General features: G+C 30.9%; 2 protein-coding genes across 6 annotated transcripts in view; both read left to right on the top strand.

The window, feature by feature from the left end:
* LOC105257061 (zinc finger protein 37) overlaps positions 1-13256 on the top strand; it is a 52950-nt gene extending 39694 nt beyond the window's left edge. The window contains exons 5-6 of one of the 5 annotated variants that reach the window (XM_025409392.1): positions 2969-4836; positions 6037-6191. In XM_025409392.1, coding sequence (XP_025265177.1) covers positions 2969-4808 — 1840 coding nt within the window. In that variant the 3' untranslated portion in view covers positions 4809-4836; positions 6037-6191. Of the gene's footprint in view, positions 1-2968; positions 5117-6036; positions 7386-8975; positions 10359-11522 lie in introns of those variants that run through there. The other 4 variants (XM_025409393.1, XM_025409404.1, XM_025409394.1 and 1 more) reach the window with 4 other exon arrangements.
* A 3732-nt stretch (positions 13257-16988) lies between these two features.
* On the top strand, positions 16989-18833 carry LOC105257062 (zinc finger protein 865-like; the record flags this gene model as incomplete). The annotated part of the gene is made up of 2 exons (XM_025409407.1): positions 16989-17006; positions 18055-18833. Coding segments are annotated over 2 exons (621 nt in total), but the record flags the coding sequence as incomplete, so codon positions are not given.
* Positions 18834-19085: the final 252 nt, after the last annotated feature.

The raw sequence follows: 19085 nt of genomic DNA, 5'->3' as shown, positions 1-19085 counted from the left end.
AGAGAGAAGTCTTACTTACGTCACATATGCGAAAAGTGAAATTTTTATAGTGAGACAACAAAAATAACAAATTATTTTTTATTAGTTATTAGTTTTATTAGTTATTTTAAATAATAAGTTAATATGTGCAAATAAATGACTATTTTATTTATTGTTCTGGAACATTAAATGAATATTCAAACATTGAATATATATATGTGTATACATGACAATGAAATAATATATATGATAGAATAATAATAAGAATATATTGCGTTTGTGTAATTAATTTAAAAAATATATTTTTTAAGATATATAATGATTCTTTAATTATATATCTATCTATTAAGACATATATTAGAGTAAGATACTGTGCAATAAATAAATACAAGAGAAAGAGATAAGATATTTTGATGATGAAATAAGAAATTTAAAGATAATCTTTTTTAATCGTCATATTAAATTTTATACAGTGAGTGCTTCGCAAAATTTCTACAATAGCATATATAAATATTCTATAAAACTTGCTATACATATACTAGAGTCTATTAGTAAAATTACAGAACTGAATAATTATACATTTTTTTCACATTATGTTTCTAGAGATAAAAAATCTATATTCATTAAATATTATTTATATTTTTATATATAAAATTCTAAAAATTTTATTTACGTGTACATATAAATTAATTAAAATATAAAAATCTTTTTAATAATATATGCTCATATAATATTTTATATCTAAAAATGAATATCTGGAAAATGAAATATTTAATTATATAATTTTTGTTATTTATTTATAAAGAGATAAATTTTAAATAAATTATTTATTATTTATTATTAAATAATTATTTAGTATAGATTATTTTATATAGATTTATAATAAGTCTGAAAAATACATGTGCGTCTGTAATGTCTGGATATACAATTTTTTCTAATAATCTTTGTTGTATTGATACATATAATTCGTATTTTTTAGGAAATCTGTTCCCGATCAAAGAGATGAGTGTGAAATTTCATGTAAAATTGTTCTTGGAAAAAAATCGACGATAATAAAACAATCAGAGACCACAAACGCTACAGATAAGAAAAGAACTCATAAGATATTCATTGATTCAATAAAATCATCAAAGGATGTAATGAAAAACGAAACAACGAAGAATACTATTAATAAACAATTTAATGAAAATAAAATAATACAAAATATTAACAAACAATTCAGTGATGTCAACGAGAAATTGTGTCATCAATCTGCAGAAAAGAGGATGTATTTTACAAGAAACTTACTAACGGAGATTACATTTGTGATATTTGCCAGATAATCTTCAAACAAAAGAATAAAATTTTGCGTTATATTATGAGCAAGCACAGTTTTCATCGTTCCTTCAGATGTGCAGTTTGCGTCAAAAATTTTAAATATAAATACGATTTGAAGATACATCGGCTTATTCATCAAACGGTGGATTCTAATTTATTATATTGCTGCATTAACTACAACTATCACGATAGAATGAAGAGTAATAAATAATTTGAAAGCGCACTGCATCAGGCGACTCAAACGAATACAAATTCGCCTGCAAACATTGTGGTAAGTGCTTCAAGATAGAATAGGACTTGAAATTCCATCTTAGCACGCACGATGGTTCACAGCACATGTGCGATATTTGTGGTAGATTCTATATGAGCAACTACTCCCTGTATAAACACAGGAAGGTGACACATTTGAACAAATACAAATTTCATTGTGATGTATGTAATAAAAAGCTGCTTATGCAGAAGAATTTGGAGAGTCATATGCAGCAACACGATAAAATTTACGAGTGTAAGGAATTTGGCAAGGCGTTCGCTTCAAAGAGATAATTAATTAATCATGTAACGATGCATACAGACGTCAAACTGTACATATGTCGTGTTTGCGAGAAGAGAACACCATATATGAGAAACATGCATTTAATTACGAATTCGGCAAAAAAACCACATATTTGTGATTTATGCGGGCAAACATTCAAGAGGAGATACTACATGATTATGCATCGTAGGAAACATCCAGATGCACACTTATCGTCACCACTTATGCCTCTTGGAAACAGACGCAACTATTTGGAGGGGGGGGGGAGATATTAGTATAAAATCTAAATAAGAATATATATATATCTTTAATATATATATATATATATATATATATATATATATATATATATATTTCACTATATATGTCAAATCTAGAATAACATTTTGATAATAAATGTCATACTACATGTATAACTATAAGGTCTTTGTAGAACCTTAATAAGAAGATGTATGTATTAAGAGCTATATAACTTAATTTAGGAAACGTAAAGATTAATATGATTTTTATTATATAACGATTTGAGAGAGAAAGAGAGAGAGAGAGAGAGAGAGAGAGAGAGAGAGAGAGAGAGAGAGAGGACATTTTATACATAATCTTATTTACATAAGCCTATTTTATTTGGACTAATGTATTTATTTTTATATTTAATTAATAAATGTATTTTTATCATGATATTATACAAGAAAAAATATAAATTGATAATAGTTAAATTAAGATAGAATTTCAATTGGTTATAAATATGTTTGCTATTAAATAGTTATATTTATTAAGTGATGTATTATATTAAGTTATTTTCTAAATGTATATGTTAATATTTTTTAATGTATACAAAAAATATTTTTACATCCATAAATGTAGCTCTGAATTATTTATCAATTAAAATCGATTTTCTAGTATCAATCAATAAAGTTATAGGTCTCTAACACAGAAAGAGAGACATAATATTCTTAATGAATAATTTTGATTGAAAATAGAGGTATGCGTATGATTTACGAATCGTACAGTAATTCTACAAGATTCGATTGTATACAAATTTTCTTATTGAAGCGACTTTTAAATCTGGAGTAAGTAGTGATTGAGATGTGATCGTTTTAACGACACCATTGAGATTAACCGTTATATTTTAATATGTTTTAGAGAACAAAACTCCAGCATGAAGATCTTGCAGACGGACGCTTCCGGTTGCTTTATTGTTGGGAAAGATTCGATACCGATGAAACTATGGCAGCATGCCGATGCCGGTGGTAAATTGCGATATTCATTGATACCAGTGTTAGACAACGTCGCTAAAACTGAGGAAGGCATGAGTGTACTTGATGTATCGCCGTTGACCTTCATTAAAGTCGAGGAGATCGAGAACAATCAGAAAAATAGCAATGTCGACAGTTGCATGAATTCCTCGATACATTTGCACAAGATAGCCATTGACAATTATACCTGCGATAAATGCAGTATGAAATTTCCCATGCAATCTATGCTGAATCGCCACAAGATAACGCACAATATGCGTTTATGGTTCCGCAGAAGATACTCGAGACAAAAAAACATGCAACGCTTAAAGATAAACGCTCGACGAAGAAACAGCGAGCAGTTAGAAGCGCGAGAGAAACGTTCAGAGGAAGCAAAATATGTTTGCACGTTTTGCAATTTGAATTTTAATAGACTAGCGACTTTGGACGCGCATATAAAGAGAAAACATAAGGAAGGCAAGGCAAATCTGAAGAAACTGGCTTGCATGATCTGCGATTACAGGTGTTCGAATGAAGCGAATCTAAATAAGCATATGTCTAAACATAGAAGCAAAAGTACGACGAGTTTTGCTTGTAACATGTGTGACTTTGAATGTAAAAGGAGCACTACTTTAGCGTCTCATCTGGCACGAAACCATAAGAAATCTGCGAAAAACCCGGACACATCTACCACAAAGAGACGTAGAATAACAAATACATGTGACTACGCGTCTTCTGATCAATTTTGCTCACGAAACAATCGCGAAACAATCAAGAAGACGTTAATCTCGTACGAAGACTCCAATCTAATAATTAAGGAAGAAGTTTGCCTCGAAGACTGCAAAGAAGAGGGAGTCACTGACATCCCGAAGAAACCCAACCAGAAGAATCTTGGCGAACGCTGCGATCTCTGTGATTTCACGTGCGCGAAGAAGAGTACGTTGTACTCGCATAAACGTCGGCACAAGCTGGAGGACACCGGCGAGGTATACGCGTGCAACGAATGCGGTTTCAAGACCGGCAAGAAGTCGTCGTTGTACTCTCACATAAAACGCAAGCACAAGGAGCCGCGAGACGGCTGCGACGCGCAGCCAGAACTCTTCTATTGCAGCCAGTGCGACTATAAGAACAAGAACAAGTACGAGCTAAAGATACACGTCGCGCGCAAGCACTCGGACGACTTCAAGTTCTCCTGCGAGACCTGCGGCAAGAAGTTTAAGGTCAAGGGGGATCTGACGAATCACATACGTTTCAGCCACCGAGAACAGCCGGTGATCTGCGACGTTTGCGGCAAGACCTGTCTCAACAGCAACTCTCTATACGTGCATCAGAAGTTCGCGCATTACAAGGCCAAGTACGAGTGTCAGATATGCAAGAGGCGAATGGTGAGTCAGGAGAACCTCGACGAGCACATGCTCAGGCAGCACGAGCGCAGGGAGAATGTGGTGTGCGAGGAGTGCGGCAAGACGTTCTCGCGGAACAGTAGACTGAAAGTGCACATGAGGATCCATACCGGGGACAAGCCGTACAGCTGCACCATCTGCAATAAGTCCTTCGCTCGCAGGACCGCTCTCAAGCAGCATCTGCTCATCCACACCGGCATTAGGCCGTACGTGTGCGATATTTGCGGCAAAGCCTTCACGCAGAAACCAGGCCTGATCAGCCACAGGAAATCGCATCCTGGCTCTCATCCACCATTGCCACGTGTCCTCATCGATCACATCTTGAATGATGTCATGAACGCTTGACACGGTGATCGATCGGCGTAAAGTTTACGTGAGTGAGTCGTAATTGGAAATAGTGATAATATGTAAAAAAATGTGCTTGTATAATCGATTTATATATTGCGCGAATGAGATTCTGTTGTACGAGATTTTGTTACTAATTCAGTGAAAAGGAATGCTACAGCAATCTATTATAAGATAATTGAAAATACTCACATAGAGATGTTTAATTGCCATAAATATTATTGTGAATCTTATTATATATACATAGCTTTTGATATAATACTCGATACGAATATGAATGATTGTTATATGTGAAATTCTTCGATATGATAAAATCGCTCATGTTTTCTTATAAAACAAATTGTTAATTCATCATGAGTTATATTAATGGTTTTTATTTGTTTATTATTCGTTATATCATTTATAAAAATATTAGAATCTAAATATTGTCCAAATAACGGAATATTTAATTTAATTTCTTTCATTATCTGATTCGAAAACATTTATCTCTAAATGTATGTATATAAAATCGCAGATTTATACACTTGTATGCATAACTTGTATGCAAAATGAAAAATGTACAATTGCGAGGAAGTGTTTAGACTTCAATATTTGTATAATGCATATACAATAGACTTCTGTATAATATGGGAATGTTCTATAATACTCGTGGATTATGCAAAATTCGAAAATACGCTGTCCATTTCATAAAAGACACAAAATTTTTCATAAAATTTGAAATTAATCTATCGTCTTATATGTATGTGAGATTTGTTGCAATATTTTATCGCGCTGTTTTATTGTATTTTTCTATATGTAATACATATATTTGCATGTATACCCTATAGACTTAATTTCTTTTATATATGTGATTAGTTATAACCGCAAGTGTGATTTAGCTGTTTGTCGAATATATATTATAGAATCTGCAAGTCACTAGAAAAATTACTTATTTATCATTGCATAATTGTGACTGTTCTCGTTATCGATTGTAACTTTCAAGAAATTATTGAAAGAGCTTATTGAAAAATTATATATAAATAATTATCCAAATAATCTCTCTTTAAAAAACATTTCATTTATCTAGAACATATCATCCATTTAAAAAAAATCCCTTATTCTCAGTTTTGAATATCGAATGTCTACAAATGTAAGAAGGAAGGAATAAAGTTACAAGATAAATATGTCATTTTAAAATTACCACTTCTTGATGGTAGAATTTCTAACTAACGTACTGTATAATTTTCAGGATCGTAAATGGATACGGACATTTTCTGTACGGCAAAGAATCTATTCCGATGCAGCCGTGGCAAATTGTTGACCTGGAGGGATGTCTCTATTATGCCTTTCTACCAATAAAGCAGACAAAGATGAAAATGAATCAATGCGATTTAAAACAGGGCGATGTGAAAAACGAAATTGATAACGAGGAAGATTCCTTTACGATTGTAAACGATGACAATACATATACAGATGCGTTGAATAATCTTTACGTTGTAAAAATAGAAAACGAGAATGCGTTATCGATGGAAGAAGTGGCGATGGACGAGGAGATTCAATCTTCTAATGAAGATGACAAAGTTTATGATTGCAACGAGTGCAACATTTGCTTCCCGATGATGCAAATGTTGAAGCATCATCGAGATACGATGCACGTACAAGAGGACATAAAGAATGAAAAAAAAGATGTATTAGAAAATATGACGTACAGTTGCAATTTCTGTAATTACGAGAGTATCAACAAGTCGACCTTTAATTCGCACATCAGTAGAAAACATTCTACGAAGCATGCGGTCAGACGAAGAAGCAAACGCAGAACTATCACAAAACCGCAGGAATACTCGTGTGACATATGCGGATTTAAATGTCAGAGTCTGCGTCGGTTGAAGGAACATCTCGATCGCAAACACGGGTCCGAGTATAAGTTCGATTGCGAGTATTGCGGTAAGAAATTCAAGGTCAAGAGTGACATGAGGCTGCACGTGCGTTTCAAGCACAAAGAGACCCCGATAATTTGCGATGTTTGCGGCAAGACTTGCTCCAATAGCAATTCGCTTTACGTGCACCAGAAATGGGCGCATTTCAAGCCCAAGTACGAGTGCGAGATCTGCAAGAGACGCATGGTCACGCAGGAGAATCTGGATCAGCATATCCTGTTGCAACACGAGCGCAGGGAGAGCTTCGTGTGCGAGGAGTGCGGTAAATCTTTTTCGGAGAATCATCGACTGAAGCAGCATATGATGACCCACACCGGCGATCGACCATATGACTGTCACATCTGCGGCAAATCTTTCGCGCGTAGGACCGCTTATAGGCAACATCTGCTGATCCACACGGGAAAACGGCCGTACATTTGTGATATTTGTGGAAAAGCATTCACACAGAAACCTGGATTAATTTGTCATCGGAAATCGCATCCCGGTGTGCATCCACCTTTACCGGTGGTGCACATTGATCACATTCTCAACGATTTCATGAAGAAAAATTGACTGTATAATAAAATTCATTTATAAAATATATAAAATTTAACATCGAAAACTTGAAAGTGCATTTTGGAAATTCGATCTTTTATTCGATTTTTCGTTAACTAAGACAGAGAAGGCAAATTTTTCGTTTTAGTTATTATTATTAACTAATTTTATTTTTTTTTCTTATCTATTATTCTTATTCTTATTACCTAAATATTGTCTTTTATAAATTTATTTAATAAATGTATGAAAAAAAGTAAAATTAAATTGATATTATGAAGGAAAAAATTTTAAAGAAAAAATTATATGACAGTAATTTGCAATAATTACTGTAATAATACACTGATTTATTATTGATATATTTTACATATAGCTATATGTTTGTACATAATTACAATAATATGACAATGTGATAAATATCTCAAAACATATTTTAATAAAAATATCTCTTAAAATGAAGACGATTTATTTGCAAGTTAACATCGAACATGTTTTTCATTAAACTAGGGATTAATCGTCAAATAACGCACAATTATTCTTTACTATGTGAGAATAATTCAAAATGTTCTTACAAATTTGTTTTATTTTATAGGAAATAATACACAAATATACATAATTTAATTATCAACGGTGTGTAAGTAAAATTACATATAATAATAATTTATAGTTTTTCTAACAACTTATATAATATAATATTAAAAGGATTTCAGGTATCTATGTTTGCAGAACCGGAAGCAGACAGTTTTCTGATTTGTCTTTTGTTTATATAAACGTTAGCAAGAAAATATATTTTCTTGTTTTAATTATTCTTTCAGATTAGCGTAAGTAACATCAAAATTGATCCAATTTGTCTTTAAAAACTTTATTAATATTTTATTTTTATTTTAGGAGAAAGAGTGTCAAATTTTGCATGTTTTTGGAATTTTTTACTTGTCTTTAACAAACATTTAAACTATGAGACATTCATGATTATGAGATTTTATTATCAAAATAAATTGCATTTTTTGTACATGTGTTTATTAATTCTGGCAGATAATTAAAAGTATACTCTCTGCCCTAATTATATAATTTATATTATTATTATATTGATCATATAATAATTTGTGAATGTATATAAAAGTATTTATTTTAAATTGTTTTTTGACAACATATAAAGATTTCACAAATTGCCAGATTTTAAAAAAGAAAATTCTAATTTTTCGAATATAATTCGATAGATTTTTAACTTTTTATGCTATTAATATCCATAAATTGCAATATTATCGAACGATCAAGAATTAGCTGTAAAAGACGAAAAAAATGTATTAAATTATATTATTACATATTATAACAATTCTATCCTATTTTCGAATGTTGCATAAATAATATGTATCGATATCATGTTGTGTACTGTATTTAACAATCTAGAAGAATTATGCCTTCAATCTTACATATATATATATATATATATATATATATATATATATATATATCGTATTTTGTTATATTTAATAATTTTACATAAAAAAATATATATATATTGTAATTATTCTGTTATCCTTTAACATCCTGCACCAACAATTTATGTTTCCAACCCCGAGCAAAGGGGGTGGAAATAATCCTATTTCTGCTCATATGCTCAATGTCGTCACAAATTTTAGATTCGAATGTAAGTAGTCAAAGATCTGTACATTTTCCAACTGTAGAACCGTAATAAAGATGGTCTTTCATAATGTTGTAGGGAACCAACCGCGGATGCCTTCGTCGAGAAAGTGACATTGATCAAAACTGAAGAAAAATCATCCATCTCTAAACGCGAAGAAGAAAGAAAACCTCAAGAAAACACTCGTAAAGGCGATCCTCTCGTTTGCGACGTTTGTCCTAAACGTTTTAAGAGCAAATATCTACTGAAGCGACACAAACTTACGCATACGATGGAAATGAAGAATAAGTGTAAACCGGATGCGAAGGAGAATTCCGCGTTCACCGACACGGTATCGCATAATCAGGAAGTTCTCTCGTGCGTAACGTGCGACTTTCGATGCAACAAGAGATCCACGATGATCGCACATCTGGCCGAGAAGCACGAGGGGATCTCGGACAACCGGTTCAACGATAAACGCGAGTTCATCTGCATCGTCTGCGGTTTGGTCTGCGCCCGCAAGGAGACCCTGAGGTCGCACTTTGTACGCAAGCATACTCAGCATTACGGCTACTCGTGCGAGCAATGTGGTAAGGAATTCAAGATCAAGGGTGACCTCACCACTCACACGAGACTGAATCACCGGGAATCACCGGTGATATGCGACGTATGTGGCAAGACCTGCCGCAACAGCCATAGTCTGTACACTCATCAGAAGCACGCACACTACAAGGCCAAATACGAGTGTCCCTTGTGCCATCGGCGACTCGTCACACAGGCGAATCTTGATCAGCACGTATTGACACAGCACGAGAGGAAGGAGAAGTCGGTGTGCGAGGAGTGCGGCAAGACCTTCTTCGAGAATTACGACTTGAGGAAGCATATGAGAATTCATACAGGTGACAAGCCGTATAGTTGTACGGTTTGTAACAGAGCTTTCGCCAGGCATAGCAGCCTTAGTCAGCATCTTCTTCTGCACACCGGCGAGCGTATCTACATATGCGACGTGTGCGGCAAGTCGTTCGCGCAAAAAGCCGGTCTTATCTGTCACAGGAAGATTCATTCAGGCACTCTGCCACCTCTGCCAGTAATACATATTGATCATATATTGAAGGAATTTATTAAGAAATAAGACTTTGAACATGAAACATCGAACGTCGTGCCTTACGTCTCGAAAATGTTTGTTTTTCGTTTTATTCTTTTGCTTCATGTTTAATTATAGATATAGGTAATAAAAATGTACCATGACATCTGCGATAACGTGCAATAACAGCAGAGCGTTAAAAAGTTAGAAAGAGAACCGGCATGAAACATATAATATTTTGTCTGTAATACAAATGACAGAGTCGGTACAAATATGAAAAAAATCAAACTGTAATTAATTAATACAGTTTTATGATTGTAAGATAATGTATCTGCGGAACAATGCGGAATGCGGAAACGATACAGTTTGCGGAAATTGAAAAATATACAAAATAAGATGCAGAAATTATAAGACTATAATTATATTTAATTTTAATTATAAATTATATATATATATATATATATATATATATATATATATCTTTTTCTTAATATTTTTATGTACATCAGATAAGAAATTTTTCACACATTATTTTGTTTTAATTCATTTTAACATTTTAATTCATTTGTGTGTTACCCAATTTTATTCAACATTTTGTAGCCTATATTTATGTATATACAATACATATATATTATTATTACAGATAACTTTTGAGGGAAAAAAAACTACTCGAACAATTTAAAATTTCGTCCATATAATAATTCAAATTTTAAATGTTTTACGTATGATTAAATTGCATTTTTTCAAAAATTCAAATGCACAAATATATTAAAAAATATTTAAAAAACATTTGATTATTTTATTTAAAAATATGTATAAAAATATGTATAAAACGCACTATATATATATATATATATATATATATATATATATATATATATATATATAAAAGGGTGAAATCTTTCTTTATAAAATTATAAAATTTATATTCTGAAGTTTGCTTAATTCTGTGATTATTACTTAATACTTAAGAATTATAAATATATGCACATACATATATTTTATAAATAAAATAAATCACTTATATATTTCTTCATAGATAACATTATTTATATATGAAAAATATTTAAATTTTATATATTTTATTGTTACTTAAGTTCTAAAAATATTTGCTATCTATATATCTATATTACTTAGCATTTTTCTCTTTTCACTTTTTTTTACTTAATACAATTTATATAATAATATAATTTATTTAGAAATAAGCTAACTACAACGAATACATATGTTTCTAAAATTGTTAAAATAAATACTGATTATGCTAAATGTTTATAATAACGTTTTATTTTATGAAAATATTTCATTTATTTCGAACTTCCCATTTTATATGGCAGTTTCGTAATTAATGTAGGTTGCAATGGACTGCAATGCTGATCAACAAGAAGGGTAGTAGTTTTAGCTCCTTGTTTGTGAGTACCTTCGTTGATCTGATCTTTATAATTAAATCTATAGATAATGCTGTAGCACGCGTTAAATAATAGTTTTTAGCGTATAATTTACTCCGTACACATAAGTGAATCATATATTCGTTGTAATAATTATTTTATTTCTTGATGTTTCAGATATGAAGCTGCTTACGATTCTCGTGGTATTTTTATATTTGATAAAGAATCGTTGGTAATGAAGAAATGGCAAATTTTGGAATTCGATGGCAAGCCATATTACGCGTTTATACCTGAAGATGATGCACCTTTACTAGATGAAGATATACCAGAACACACAGAGGAAGAAATGGACGAACTAGAGGAGGAAATGGATGAATTGGAGGAAGAAAAATTACAACATATCAATGATATGATGAAACAAGAGTATGACTTTAATGATGAAAAGTATGACTCTATGGAAGAAAATTTATATAATGACGAGAGCATTCCTAATGGAAATATTGAGGAAGCGGAAGAATTGGATATGAAACCAATCACACTGAACGGCATCAGTGAAACCATGGACGACAAAGCTGTTGGAGATTTGTACCAAGTAAAAGTGCAGGGCAGTACGGTTACTATCGAGAAACTTACATCAACAGAAACAGAAAAACCAGACGAATATCAATCGGATGACAATGAAGGAGAAATAGAATATCTCGAAGAAGAAATGATAGACTCTCCTCTTACTGATGCATTGCCCTCTACGAAAACATCTTTGAAGAGTCCCGGTGGGGCTCTCAAGTGCAAATTATGTTCGGAGATGTTCGATTCGGCGATATCCTTCAGGAAACACGTAGCGTGGACTCATAAGAAGAAGGTGTGTATAAAAGAAGATGGCGCTTATATATGTGCCGTGTGCGACTATAGAACCTTAAAGAAGAGCTCGTTCGCCATGCATCTCAAGAGGAAGCACGAGACCTGGTCCAGGAAGCGATCCAGTGACATGATGTTCCCTTGTGAAGCTTGCGGCTTTGTTTGCAGATCGAAGCATTCCTTGCAGTCCCACTTCATAAGGAAACATACGGATAAATATGAACATCAGTGCAGTGCTTGCCCAAAGAAATTCAAAGTTAAGGGTGATCTAACGAACCACATACGATTCCATCACAAAGAGAAGCCGGTTAAATGCGATGTATGCGATAAAGTGTGTCTGAACACCGGCTCGTTGTACGTGCATCAAAAATGGGCACATTACAAGCCAAAATATGAATGTCACATCTGCAAAAGGCGTATGGTTACACAGGAAAATCTGGCTCAGCATTTGGTGACGCAACACGAGAAACGCGATAAGATAGTCTGCGCCGAATGCGGTAAGACGTTCACGAAAAAGGACTCTTTTAAGAGGCACATGGTTGTCCATACGGGATGCAAGCCTCATTCTTGTATGATCTGTAAGAAACCTTTTGCCAGAAGATCACAGTTGCGCCAGCATCTGCTTATTCATACTGGCAAACGGCCGTTTGTATGTGACATTTGCGGCAAAGCGTTCACGCAAAAACCAGGTTTGATCTGTCACAGAAAGACTCATCCTGGTCCTCATCCACCATTGCCCGTTATGCCGATCGCCGATCTCGTTAACGAATTCACAAAAGAATACGTGCAAGAGAACGAGGAGAAAATCGACGAGGAAATGTGAACGCTCGATTCAATATATGAATACGTATACGTTACATTTTTTTTTTAACTATCTCTCTCTTTCTCTCTCTAAAGTAGCAAAAGTGCACAAGATCATTACGTAACAAAAAGATAAAATAATTGAAACTTTTTTCTATACAGTATAGAAGCATAAGATTTCAAGATGGCAACTTTAAAATTTTTCAACAAAATCTCGCATTCACGCATATTCTTTATGATCACTCATAAGATTATCAAACGTTTCTGATTTTTTCGTAAAGTGATTATTAAAATTTCTTATAATATGATATAATTCTTATATGATTACATATATGTGTATATTAATTACATATATTTTAATTATTTATAATGTAATAATTATATATGTATTTAATATTAAACATATTTAAATTATATAAAAATTATTAAATTTTTTTAAGACATCAATCTATATTGTTTGTTCTTTTTCCAAAAACGTTGATCAATATCATAACGAGATTTTTTAAAATTGTTACTAATAAATCTGAGTGCCATAGTGTATGCTATTTGAATATATTTTACGAATGTATTATCTTCACTCTATCTCTTCAAATTAAAACTTAATTATAAAATAAAACAAATTTTTATTTCATTGTAATAAAACATGTATTAAGAAAATGCAAACTTATTATGTTGAAGATATTTTGAAGTAATAAAAACGTGACTACTTTCAAAGTCTAGAAAATTACAATGACTTGTTTGTAATCAAAATTGAAATAAATCTTGAAAAATAGGTGAATATATGAACGAATAGATTATATAAGCTGTATAGATTATAATTAGTAATTGTACATTGCATATTTACAAAAATAAAAAAGTGATCATTCAATTTTTGTTTCGCCCTTCAACTGTTTAAGATTATCTGATAATATTTTATTATAATAAAATTAAAACTGTACATTTCTTGAACCAATAAAATGCATTACAAATAGAGTTAATAGCATAATATTTTTTAAATTTATCTATTGCAGTTAAATGTTTTATTTAAATTCAATAAAAATAAATTTCTAAAAGCTGTTTTATTGGTTAAAGAAACAGTTATGATTCAATCAAATTATTATTTGGTAAAAAATATTTTTGAATGCTGATCCTTTGTGAGTAGAAAAAGAATCTCAATGTTAAATGATATGTTAATGATATCAATGATAAAGAAATATAACTTATAAATTAGAGTTATAATATTTTTTCTTTGAAATTATTAATTATTTTACAGAAAATGATTTCAGTATACATACATTTGTATATATGTGCACGTATTTATGCATGCATCTGTTAATTTATTATTTCTTTCTTTGATTGTCCAATGAATTATCCGACATTATTTTTTATTATATATTTAACTTAACTTTATTATTTTATTCATTAACATTTTTAATTCACAAATAAATATAAAAATTTTAGAATTTTGCATTTTTCTTGTAGAAGTGTGAAATAAATTAATTTAAGCATTTATACAAATATTTTTTTCTATTATTGAACAATCGCTTTAAAGATTAAAGATTAAGGAAATAATTTAAAGATGGAAAAATTAAATATTATTTTTATAAAAATTAAGCAAGGTTTTCTTAGTATATTTTAATATATTTTTAATATGTTTTAATATATTTCATTAATATTCTTGAGTCTCTTTATTTCATTTTCTACTTTAGGATCAGCATTTTTTGGGAAATACAAAATAATTTTTTAAGTAAGATATACGTCGTATTAAATACAATATAATATTTTATGATATGCGCAAACGCAAACATAATTGTTTTATGCTTTATATTATAACTTTCTGTATTTATTGTACAATAAATATATGATCTTATTATTCAAAACTATCATCATTTTGTATGGAGAAACATAAAACAATTTAATTCATATAAGAATAAAATTAGTCAAAATGTGATTGGTTAAAATGTGCTTTCATTAAATTTTCAAATTTTTTAAATATTAATTCGTGTCGTATAAAACACTAAATGATAGATCTCGAGTAATTTTTATCATAAATTTCTCCATACATAATAACGTATATATTTTCTAGAATACGCGCGCGCGCGCACACACACACACACATACATGCATACATACATACATATATATATATATATATATATATATATATATATATATATATATGAATCAATTTATAAATAATAGTATATTATTAAATAGCTTTATATAATGCAAAACTATTTTTTCTAAGAATACTGTATGTAATAAAATTAAGCTAAGTAAGATTTGTGCACAAACGTATAAACTATTATCTTAAATAAATATTTTTAATGATATGAATTTTTGTAATTATCTTGAGATAAATAACGTATATTTTTAATTAGTACATATCAATATTAAGATTACGTTTTTTTATAACAACCAATGTTTATAACAACCAAAATACGTTTTGTAAATATCCTCGAAGATTAAATTTTACGAAACATTTCGTAAAATTTCACAATCGAGATAAGTATATCGAGATAAATATACTTTACATTAACATTTACATACAGCTATGTTGAAACTTCAGAAATTATAATTTTTTTTCTTAAATTTGCAGGAATGTAATTGATACGGATCTTTTACAAATCTATGAAGAAAAGTACACCACAATTATTGAGTCCTTAAAATAACAAGAAAGTTGATTACACAAGGAAATAAAAAGAATAAATAAAATTTGACGTATGAGAAATAAATCAGAGAAAAACCATACATATCGTCATCGTTTACTGTAAAGTACAAATATATTTAAAAGATCTATTCGAATAAAAGAGAAGTTAAGTAGAAACGCTTGGACTTATAACGTATACTCTACTGACTTTGTCTTATAGTTGAAGAGTTATATGAAAAGCCATTCTTTTATTTCTACGAATGCCGCAAGAAATCTTACAAGTTAGAAGAGCACCTGTAGCAATACACAAATAAGATACATGCTTCCAAAAATATTCTTACGACGCCGTGCACTCCGCAAATGCAAGCAATCGTTGCGAAAGCATTATTTAAAGAAAAATAAACAGAATCTGAATTATGTGTGCGCTAAGTTTTTCAAGATGAAGTAATTTGTATATGCACGAGCAAAATATATACAATAGTATTCGCGAAACCTATCGAGCAAGACTTATCGAAATTCGTTTGCTCTTAAGAGATACTTGAATCATCTCTCAGATTGTAAATTCTTGCTACTTGTGTGAAAGGAAATTCGCGATAAAGGAATCACTAAAAAGCACAATCTATAATTTGACTGCAAAATGCACAATCATTGGAAGAGATTCGTGTATCAAGTATACCAAAATCTTCAATGACACTCTGAGGATTCACGATGACGTCATGATTATCCAATCTGTGACAAATCGTCAGGAGCAAGAGCATGTAAGCAGCATTCGCTCGATGTTAGACCATATATGCGATGTGTACGATCAAAGTTCCGCGCAGAAATCAAGGATTAATCAATCAACATCGGAAGAATCCTGGGCTACCTCCGCTTCTCACGATAGATTACATCATCAAGGATTTATTAAAGACGAAAACGGAAAAGAAAGTTTAATGAAGTGGAGACGCAAATCCAATGTGTCCTATTTATTTTTGGAATTAAGAAGGATTGTACAGTATAGAGATAATGTCTAAGGAAGAAGAAGAACGAATGCCATTTTGTATTAAGAAAGAGTTTCTATGTTATAATAAATTATACTTTTTCGCCTGAGAAAAATATTATATTTTATTTTTCTTACATATATATTTAGATTGAAGAAATGACAATTCTCAACCCACGAACGTTTGCAACATGGATACTGCAGTTGTTTTAAATATTTTTATATAAATTTATCATATATATAAATATAAATATATAATATTCTTTTATATATATATATATATATATATATATATATATATATATATATAAAAGAATGTGCGTATAAAAATGTATAAACATGCTACATAACAAAATATTTTAATTTACGCAATAAGAGAGAAATTCACAGATTAATGATATAAATAATATTCTTGCAAATTAATTGCCCTTTCTTTTAATAAAAAAAATATTAACATTAAAATTGTTAACAGGTGAAAATCATATTTTGGCTAAAAAATATATGCTAAATTTATATCGTGTGCCGACGTATTGTCGTATATATTGTTCATTCACCTATCATATATATTCTAAAAAATAATAATCCTGAAATTGTCAAAATAAAAAATAATTATATACATTATAATAATATAAAAATAATTATAAATCTAATAATTAGCTCGAATTTTTTTCTCACTTTGCTTCATTTTTTATAATTTCTCAAATTATCATTTTTACGCGTATCTATAATATTTATATTAAAAGGAAGTGCCATTGACTAAAAATGTCTTGTAACGAAACATTGCTAATAAAAAATACATATTTGAAACAATGAATATTATTTGAAATAATAAATTTATAGAATTGTTATTAAAAAAATTTATATACTCTTCGCGAAAGCTTTTGCAGAATATTAAGTTTATATTTTTCATTAAATTGGCTATGACTGAAATATTGTTACAAGCGCAAGTCGGATAAATAATTAAAATAAGATAAAACGAGGCATTTTCATATTTTTGGACATTTTATGACAAAACATTTTTTTGTCGTAGGTTTACTGAATTACTAGAACTCGATGAAATTAAGATGGACGCAATCAAGATCGAAGGAAGTCTTCAGGGAGCGGATGCATTGTTTTTGCAAGCAACCATGAATGCTGCCAATAAGATAAACAGCACAGAGAACAGTAAAGAAAATAAGGATGCAGCAAGTTCATCATCATATGTGTGCAATATTTGCGGCTTCCCGTGCCAAACGAAAGGGGGTTTAATAAGACACGTGCAGCTTCACGAGCATACATGTAGCATCTGCAATGGCCTGTTTGAATCGTCGAAAAAGCTACAGAGTCACATGGCCACCAGTCATGGTGAGGCCAAGTACTTGTGTAAATTGTGCAACACTACTCTTTGGAGTAAGCCGGACTTGAGAAAACACTTTATGACAAAGCACTTGGATCCCTTTTGCAACACCTGCAGCATTTGTAATCAGGAATTCCAGACGATGTACGCTATTACGAGACACATGCATCGCTCACACAGCAGTGTCTCTATATCGTGCACTATCTGCAAATGCGAATTTGGTAATTCTACAGCGTTGAGATCGCACAACAAACACGTTCATTTGAAGTCGGGTTTCCAGTGTGGCATCTGCGGGAGACGAGATATCTTCAGTGTGATTGAGCTGGAAACACATTTACGCCGACACAAAGATAAACAACGCGTATCAAGCATGCATGTTTGCACAACGTGCGGGCAGTGTTTCGATAAGAAGCCTCATTTGTCCGAACATATGATCAGATGTCACAATAAAATTAATCCTTACATATGTCCGATTTGCAAAAAGAGCTTCGAAAAACGTTCGAATCAAATACAACATATTCTCACGCACATGCATAATGTATATGCGTGCGACATCTGCGGAGCGAAATTCCCGCGAAGATCTTCTTTAATATGTCATAGGAAAATGCATCCTGGACCGCTCGGGCCATTGCCAATTATACCTATAACGGGCATTGTGAGCAAGTTTGTTAGAGATTATTTGAACAGTAACAAGGGTCTGTCAGATCCTTAATCGTAGATTTGATATAATTAAGTCTAAAAAGTATTAGCGAATAATTTATTTTATTCGAAATTGCTCTTTCTTTAGGAAATAGGATTTTTATAAAGTAAAGATAGACTCTTTCGCGAGAGTAATTTTTCTATAAGCGTTTTTAATTATGTCGTCGCAAATTGCAGTTATAAAATAAGAGATTTATATTGTTCTTTCTCGATTATACTTCGATATTATAGTTTGATTAGATTATGATTATAATATAGTTATATTTTCTGTTATAATGTTATGATATAATGTGCTATGTTTTATTTTGAAACGAAGAGATACGATTTAACTCAAATATGTACAACAAATTTATTTAAAATATATTAACGATTAATTCAAATTATATTTTTCGGATCGTTCGATTAATCAATTTATTCCTCAATAATTATTTTATTTAATTA

Source organism: Camponotus floridanus, unplaced genomic scaffold (genome assembly GCF_003227725.1).
Source record: "Camponotus floridanus strain SB8 unplaced genomic scaffold, Cflo_v7.5 scaffold26, whole genome shotgun sequence".
Taxonomy (NCBI): Eukaryota; Metazoa; Arthropoda; class Insecta; order Hymenoptera; family Formicidae; genus Camponotus; species Camponotus floridanus.
Note: the sequence above shows the minus strand (reverse complement) of the source record. Positions and strands in the feature narration are given on the sequence as shown.